This window comes from Phyllopteryx taeniolatus, chromosome 14, assembly GCF_024500385.1.
Source record: "Phyllopteryx taeniolatus isolate TA_2022b chromosome 14, UOR_Ptae_1.2, whole genome shotgun sequence".
NCBI lineage: Eukaryota > Metazoa > Chordata > Actinopteri > Syngnathiformes > Syngnathidae > Phyllopteryx > Phyllopteryx taeniolatus.
Genome location: NC_084515.1, coordinates 12,780,478 through 12,789,365, shown reverse-complemented (window position 1 = coordinate 12,789,365; position 8,888 = coordinate 12,780,478). Strand labels below are relative to the sequence as shown.

At 36.8% G+C, this 8,888-nt stretch overlaps 1 protein-coding gene across 1 annotated transcript; it reads right to left on the bottom strand.

Annotated features, from left to right (window-relative positions):
- Positions 1-377: 377 nt before the first annotated feature.
- Positions 378-3,294, bottom strand: ccl25a (chemokine (C-C motif) ligand 25a). The gene is made up of 5 exons (XM_061798536.1): positions 3,202-3,294; positions 2,218-2,309; positions 1,282-1,399; positions 727-844; positions 378-640 (listed from the first exon to the last, which is right to left on the bottom strand). Exons 2-5 carry the CDS (start codon positions 2,279-2,281, stop codon positions 614-616), a joined length of 327 nt encoding a protein of 108 aa, XP_061654520.1. The 5' UTR covers positions 2,282-2,309; positions 3,202-3,294; the 3' UTR covers positions 378-613.
- Between the last annotated feature and the right edge of the window lie 5,594 nt (positions 3,295-8,888).

Here is an 8,888-nt window from a genome sequence, read left to right as displayed (position 1 = left end):
GTAGCTATAGTATTTTATTTTATTTTGTTTGAATAAAGTAATAAATGTAAAATTGATGTAAGTGAATTAAATGGTATTATATATGAATGTATTTAAAATATATAGTTTGTATTATGTTTTTTAATTTTTATATTATTTTGAACACTTTCAAAAAATACTATTTAATTTGTATTGTTATTATTGTTATTATTAATAATTGATTTTAATGCATATGTTTGGACATTTTGGACACAATTTAGTTATATTACTAGTATAGTAAATTCTTTTTTAAATGTATTTTTATAACATTTGTATTGTAGGTAATAATTTCGATAATGACTTCCTTAGATGACCTCCTCATTAAGTCATAAATGTGACCATAAATCATTTGCACAGAGTTTTTGTTGCTAGGCAGGTTTATTGTCATAAATGCTTTTGCAAGGGCTCGTGGCGCACACATTTGGATTCACATTTTATGGTTTCCATTTTCACATAAACACTGTTTCGTCATCTAATGGTAACGCGGCATCATAATAAAAAAGTCCAGCAAAAGCACACACACAAAAAACAAAAAGTCAGAGGAACTCAAAGTAAGAATGTGGGTGTCCTTTTCTCCAAGTGGGTGAGGCTTCCCTCAGCCTAACAGACGACGTTTCTGGTGCTGTAGAGGAAAATAAAGGTTGAGTTTCACATTGCACTTCGTAATTTAAAAAATAAAATAAAATAAGAATTCTAAAGATGAAAGACCTTTGGGGAGGTCTTCTTGATGTGTTTGACGGCCTTCTCGTCGATGCTGGACATAAGCTCCTGCACCCACGTCTCTTGCGGGTCACAGCAGTACATGCGGCCTTTCCGCATGGTGAAGCTGCAAGGATGGCACGAAATTTTAGGAACAATAAATTGTACGGTCGAAAAACAAAATAGCGAAAATCTGCAAGTAATTGACACCCACCCCAAAAAGGTTTGTAATTGCCTAAAAATGTCACAAGATGGCAGCAAAGCACATTTTTTTCCCCCGAATAGACGGCTATGGCCAGAGTAAATAAAGCTGCTCCCCTTACTTTGCGTTTCCTTGGCTCCAAGCTGCCACAAGATGGCACCAAAGCTATATTATTATTATTATTCAATTTTGTATTTCTTTTTTTTACATTACATTAGTATTACTTACCCGCGACCCAAATGAGGATAAGCGGTATACTGCTTATCTATTAGCTATTATTATTATCTTTTCTATTAGCTTAAAAGGGATGGATACATTAGCATATTTGCACGTGGCTTGTTGCGCGGTGTGGGTGTGCTCACATGACAGCGGGGATGTTGCAGCCTCCATCCGTCTCCTGAATTCTGTACTTGACCGCACGCTCCCGAATCCTTTTAGTGAGCTCTTTCACGTACGTCAGGCAGCAGTCGTCGTAGGACACTGAAGCAGAGAACACGTGTTGTATTGTGATTGTTGTTATTGTTATGAATTGATATGCTGTAGTTCAGTTCATAGTTAAGAATGCAAAATCTTGAAGTATGTTGACTGTTCCAAAAATGAACTAGTTCTTTTTTTCTCTCTCATTATGTTGCTGCAAGATATTTCCCTCCAAATATTGGCATTTCGCCATTTTGCTAGCCATTCAGCTTTCACCCTCCAGTCTCCAAAACACGAGGAAAAAACTTTTTTTTTTTTTTTTTTTTTAAATGAGGAATTAAAACAAAAACAGGACTGTAGTCCGTAATGTGCAAACACGAACACATAACACGGGATGACGGGAACAATGGTGAACAGCCACACTCCCTGCAGCTCTGGCTGACTTAACAATATATTTCACCATACTTATTCTTTAATTACAAAATTAAAAAAATTCCATATTATGACTGCGTGGGGATTATAGTGTTTTAACTAAAGCATTCTGATACAAATAATTTTCCTGGAAATCCATTTTAACAATTGTGTATTACAAACAAACCAAAGAAAACGTTGGAAGTCCATAACTAAACCTGGCACTCTTCAACGAAAATGAGTTGTCGTTCAAAAAACCGTTCAAGGATGCCAGAATGAGCGCATTCTCAATAACTTTCGTTCATTAAAGTCGTTCAGGTACAACGCTGGCATTTCTAGCGTTCTAGACACGTCCTCCCCCACACGGGCAATAAACAGCAACCCTTACTCACTTTATGGCCTGTGGTATGTTGCGTGTCACGATAATAAAATAACAATAATCAGCTGGGGTTTTTTTTTCTCCCCCTTACCTTGTGCCATCGCCAGACTCAGGCAAGAGAAGATCAAGAGGATGAGCGGTGTTTCCAAACGCATGGTGCACTCGATTTTTGGTTCTGCAATTCTGCAATAATAGGAATAAAAGAGAATTATTAATGTGTTTATTTGTTCACTTGTCGACCTTTGGACGCGCTTGCACAGCTTTAAGGAAACACTTGAAATTTACAATAAGGGAACTTCAGCTTAGCAGGATGTCTTTGCTTTTTCTTTGGGATGCTCAAACTCATTTTTTAACATTCATAAAAAGCACAAACACATTTTTAACATTTGTACAATCCTTAGAAAAATAAGACAACCATGTTCCATTGTAATGATTTTCACATTTTTAACGGTCATATAAGTGTAGAAATAATTCAACCACACTTGCCAATTTATTTTAATACATGTAACATGCATACAATTGTAAAAATAAATGAGACATTCACCATTTTAGCGTTTGTAATTTTAATTGTAAAAATAAGTTTAAAAATAAGCACTCAATCTTAACTCGGGTGAACATTTTGATATTTTAGATGAGTACAGTATAATATTAATTTCTCAAACTCATTTTTCCGCATTTGTAAAAGTCATCCAAGTGTAAAAATAAGTGAACCATGTTAACGTTCGAAATCAAACTTAACTGACATACTACTCGAGGGAGCTTAGCCTGACTGGGAGGTGAGTCTCCTCATAAAGATTCTTTCACTTCCACAAGAGTGTAAAACATAAGCAAAACACAAGAAAATGCCCACTTTCACTTCACATTGTGACGATAACCATAAAATAGGAAATGGAAGTACCGAATTGCCGCGTCTGTCTCCAAAGGTTTATTTTACGGTAGTTTACCACTTATATTGCGTTACTTGGAGGGAGAAAAAAAAAGCGAAATATCGATAGGCTATCATGGAATGCCTCTCGGTCTTAGCTTGTTTACATTAGCATTAAGGCTAAATGAGTGTTGTGTGTGCGTTGCTCACCTGTGTCTTTCGCTTGCAAGATGCTCTGGTGTGTGTGTGTGTTACCTGCACGGGCGAGGCCTACTTATGAGGCGAAAAAGGGGGCGTCTCGCCAGGTGTCGTATTTCCGTCAAAGCGACTCACCTTTGTACCCCGACTAATTTCTCTTTCTTTTTCCCAGCAGAGTTGATTTTTTTTTCTTTTTTCTTTTTATTACCAGACATGTTGAGGGGGTATCTATCCCGTATATGGGCTCCGGTTACCAGTTGTTTGTCGACAAGATATTATTGATTTAAGTGAACGGGAAAAAAACAAAAGAAGCTGTTTGAATGTCAGAAAGCACGTCTTAGCAATAACAAGTCAAGCGATGTACGACGTTGCGTCGACGGAATCGGCCCTCGTTATTCTGTTGACTGAAATGATTGGCATGGACCTTCCATCCATTTGATAGAAAATGTAGATTTTTTTTTTCAGGGTGAGGCATTATAGGTATGATTGATTGATTTATTAGCATGGTCATTGATTGGCATTGACGTTTTTCAAAATTGCAAGAGAAAAATGTATAAATATTTACTGTATTTCATAGAAATGTTTTTGGATTATTGACATGATTGATTGGCATTATTTTTTTCCCAACATCATAATCTAAATATGTATGCATATACAGTATATTTCATAGAAATGTAGATTAACCCCCCCCCCCCCCCCCCCCCCCGCAGTGTAGCATTATTAACAGGATTGATTGGCATTGATTATGGACATGATTGATTGACATTGCTTTCCCAATTTATTTCAATAGAAAAATCTATAAATACAGTATGTATTGAATTTCTTAGAAATATTTATACATACATACATGCAGTATGATGCCAATGTGGCAGTATTGGCATAATAAATTGTCAGTAATTGTTGATATGAATAATTTGCAATGGCTGGATGGAAATATAAAGAGAAAATAAATTGAGATTAGACAAGATTAGGACTAACCTATCAATTTTCATTTCACCTTTCAATATTTGGTGTTGAATTTTACGTTTGAGTGTGTGGTCTATGGAGCGTTGTAATGCACAATTGACATAAATAAAACGGGTCAAGTATGTCTTGCCTGTTTGCCCATATTTAAAAAAAATGTAAAATAACGATAACAAGATGTCAACAAGGGCATTCATTGATGCTGGCTCGTGAGGCCTGCACTTCCCTGAAAATGCCTCGATAAGGTTGTCTGTTTATCATCATCTTGCACTTTGAGTCTGTCATCTTGTCGGTCTCGTCTCAACTTTACTGTAACTTTAAAAGCGCATCGGGACAAATCCAACAACTGGAAATTCAGGCTCATTTCCAGTGCTCACTCAACACCTCCCATCAAAAAAAAAAAAAAAAAAAAGCTATCTTCCCATCTTTGGCAATACTAGAATGTGATGCATTGATTTTCATGATCTTTTCTGAACCGGGAAATGTTTAAATGTTATATATTGCAAAGGCCTTTTCCTCAAAAAATAATCAAATAATGTACATTAGTTTAACACATTTTTGTCATGTGCAAATGATGTACATGTTCAAATTATGTAAATTAAAAGGACATTTTTCAGTTTACACTGGGAAAAAAAAATACTTAATTTGATTATGTACATTGGTTGCGCATGATTAAAATGTGGTAAACTGATGTCATTTTCCCCTCTTTTCCTTGAAAATAATCAAATAAAATACCGTAAATTCAAAGGTCTTATTTTCCATTGTAGAAATGTTTATTTTCCCTATGTGACATTATTGACATGATTTTTATTTTTATTTTCAGGAGAAAAATTTACATATATGTACTGTATTTAATAAAAATATTAATATTATTACCTTTTGTTATTATTAACATGATTTTTAGGCATTCGATCTTGATGTGATTTATTGGCATTAAAAAGAGAAAAATATAAATATGTAGTACTTCATATAGAAATTTAGATAATTGTTTTGCCAAGGTGACCTTATTTTCATGACTGATTGGCGTTGATTATTGACATTAATTTTTGTTCATGAGGAAAATGTGTATATATAGTGTATTTCATTGAAATGTAGTTTTTTTGTGTAACATTTGTTACATGGTTGATTGGATTTGATTACAGAGATGATTGACTTGCATTTATGTTTCATTGTTTTAATGGAAAATGTACAAATGTGTTTTGTATGTCAGAAATGTTGATTCTTTTAGGCCTAAACACCATTATTGGCATGATTTATTGCCTTTTAGCATTTATAAGATTGATTTGCATAGATTTGTTTTCTTTTCTTGATTTTTGTCAAAAGATAACTGATATATTGAAAATAATAAAACCAATTAAAACAATAGTATGAGAGGAAATATAAAAAATAAACACAAATGTATATATCAGAAAAGAATGTATAATTTCATACTGGCTGACCCCTAAAAATAGCTACAAATGCACAATAAACAAACAAAAAAAAGAATGCATATAGCATGACATTGGATGCTGCTGCTGTCTAATGGGCTTTGAGTGCTTGAGTGGGTATCTGATAGCACTGCTGCCTGTTTACACTCCAAACAGGACTCAAGCGCAGCACTTAAAGCCAATGAAGCATTACGTGGAACTGTTGTCCTCACGAGTGTGTAGTTCCGCTCTGTCGGGACGTACGACGCCGTCCTCTTGGTAACCCTAAATCATTTTCTAATGGATGAAAAGATTGTCGTTTTGGTCGTCCATTAATGATGACAGTTTTTTTTGGGGGGGGGGGGGAGGCTAAAATGGTAACTGCACACTAAATATTTACACAAAAAATATGATCAAACTAATCTTTGTATTTACCTCCAGTATATTAGGCCCATTTGTGGCTCCAATGATTTTTATATACAGTGGTGCCTTGATCTGTATTCCAAATCATCTCTCCCTATTGAAATGAATGGAAATGGCATTAATCTGGTCCAGAGCTACAAAAAAAAAAACATAAACTAAAATCTTTGTAGCTTTTTTTAAAATACAACCCCAATTCCAATGAAGTTGAGACGTTGTGTTAAACATAAATAAAAACAGAATACAATGATTTGCAAATCATATTCGACCTATATTTAATTGAATACACTACAAAGACAGAATTTCATAATGCGCCACACATTTTCAATGGGAGACAGGTCTGGACTGCAGGCAGGCCAGTCTAGTACCCGCACTCTTTTACTACGAAGCCACGCTGTTGTAACACGTGCAGAGTGTGGTTTGGCATTGTCTTGCTGAAATAAGCAGGGGTGTCCATGAAAAAGACATTGCTTGGATGGCAGCATATGTTTCACCAAAACCTGTATGTACCTTTCAGCATTAATGGTGCCTTCACAGATGTGTAAGTTACCCATTCTATTGGTACTAACACAGCCCCATACCATCACAGATGCTGGCTTTGTGTCCATAACAGTCCGGATGGTTCTTTTCCTCGTTGGCCCGGAGGACACGACGTCCACAATTTCCAAAAACAATTTGAAATGTGGACTTGTCGGACCTCAGAACACTTTTCCACTTTCCATCAGTCCATCTTAGATGAGCTCGGGCCCAGAGAAGCCGGCGGCGTTTCTGGGTGTTGTTGATAAATGGCTTTTGCTTTGCATAGTAGAGTTTCAAGTTGCACTTACGGCTGTAGCGCCGAACTGTATTTCCTGACATTGGTTTTCTGAAGTGTTCCTGAGCCCATGTGGTGATATCCTTTACACATTGTCGGTTTTTGATGCAGTGCCGCCTGAAGGATGGAAGGTCACGAGCGTTCAATGTTGGTTTTCGGCCGTGCCGCTTACATGCAGTGATTTCTCCAGATTCTCTGAACCTTTTGATGATGATATGGACCGTAGATGATGAAATCCCTAAATTCCTCGCAATTGTACGTTGAGGAACAATGTCCTTAAACTGTTCGACTATTTTCTCACGCACTTTTTCACAAAGAGGTCAACCTCGCCCCATCTTTGCTTGTGAATGACTGAGCAATTCAGGGAAGCTCCTTTTATACCCAATCATGGCCCCCACCTGTTCCCAATTAGCCTGTTCACCTGTGGGATGTTCCAAACAGGTGTTTGATGAGCATTCCTCAACTTTCTCAGTCTTTTTTGCCACCTGTCCCAGCTTTTTGGAATGTGTTGCAGCCATAAAATTCTAAGTTAATGATTATTTGTCAAAAACAATAAGGTCTGTCAGTTTGAACATTAAATATCTTGTCTTTGTAGTGTATTCAATTAAATATAGGTTCAACATGATTTGCAAATCATTGTATTCTGTTTTTATTTAACACAATGTCACAACTTCATTGGAATTGGGGTTGTAAGAAAATGCACACCACAACTGTAGCTATTCAATAACTCACAATAGCACAATTAAATATGACATAAAGAATTAAATAGCTAGTGCATCATGATTTCATGCTTCAGTGCCCGTTAACATTGTGCTCCTTCTGTTGTTCGTGCTGTGCCTTGGTCACCAGGGGGCAGTATAAAACAGACATTCATAATAAACGAAGGAGAGTTTCACAACTACAAGTGACTGTAAGCTGCACCAATATTAGTCGATTTTCACAGGCGATGGAGAATATATGCCTGTGAGTATTGCTCTATGGTCTGTCTATGTGTTGTTGCGCCATTTATGGTCAAATATCCGTTGCTCAAAGGCTTATAACACCATGACATCGATGCTAGTTTCGTTAGCCCGCCGATGGTGTTTTGCACTGTGCGTTAGCATTTAGCTAGCGGACTTGCTTATGTTATGTTTTGTTATTGATTAAATTGTTTACATTTCAACTGCAAATGGCAATAAACAGCTCGAAGCAAGCTCTTGGCCTTTTTTTAAATTGTTCACTATCTGCTGTTTGTTGTGATTTTTTTGTTTGTTTTTTTTGCTAGCAACTCAAGACAAAAGAAAAACTGCCAAACTATGTTGAGTTAGGACACAAGCTTCCTGCCACCTAATGATGTTGACTTCAGTGGCTCCCCTACAAATTATTTATTTGTCTTTGTTAGCTAGCATTTTTGGTGCAATTTTGCATAGAAATTGCCACAAATTTGATTAGCACAATCTTATTTTCCCGTCAAGAGATCAGGATGATTGACAGGACCATCTGCAGCATTTATCAAAGGAGAACCGAAAGGAACAAACGATGATTATCTCCGCACCTGTGATTGCATTATCAAAAAAAAAGGAAAAAAACCACAGATTAATGGCGATGACGCTTTGTCGGGATTCGATGGTCCGCCGCCGACGGGGCTTGGATGACAGCCAAAGCGTCATCACTCATTCCCGACAGCACAACATTGTTGTTTTAGTGCCACCTTGATTTTGGCGAGGCAGGCATCTGCAAAGAACACATCTAACCCCAAGGCATAGCTACCATGAGTGAAAATGTACTTTGGTGCATCGCTTGCATGAGAGCACTTAAAAGAAAGAGAAATACAAATTAGGGAAACCTCAAAATGAATACAAATCATTATAAGTTTCATTCTTTTTGGTCAAAGAAGCAGTAACATTAAACACACTTTGCTCCGAGGCTCCCCCTACAGGCTTGAAATGTAATTCTAAACTCAGTTGCACTTTTATTGAGACAGGCGCCAGCACACCCGCGACCCCAGTGAGGATAAAGGAAAATGGATGGATGGATGGATGGATAGTTTTTTAGTATGCTTGCTAGCTAATGAGTGTGAATTATGCAGCGCTATGGGAGGTAGGTAGGTAGTTTTT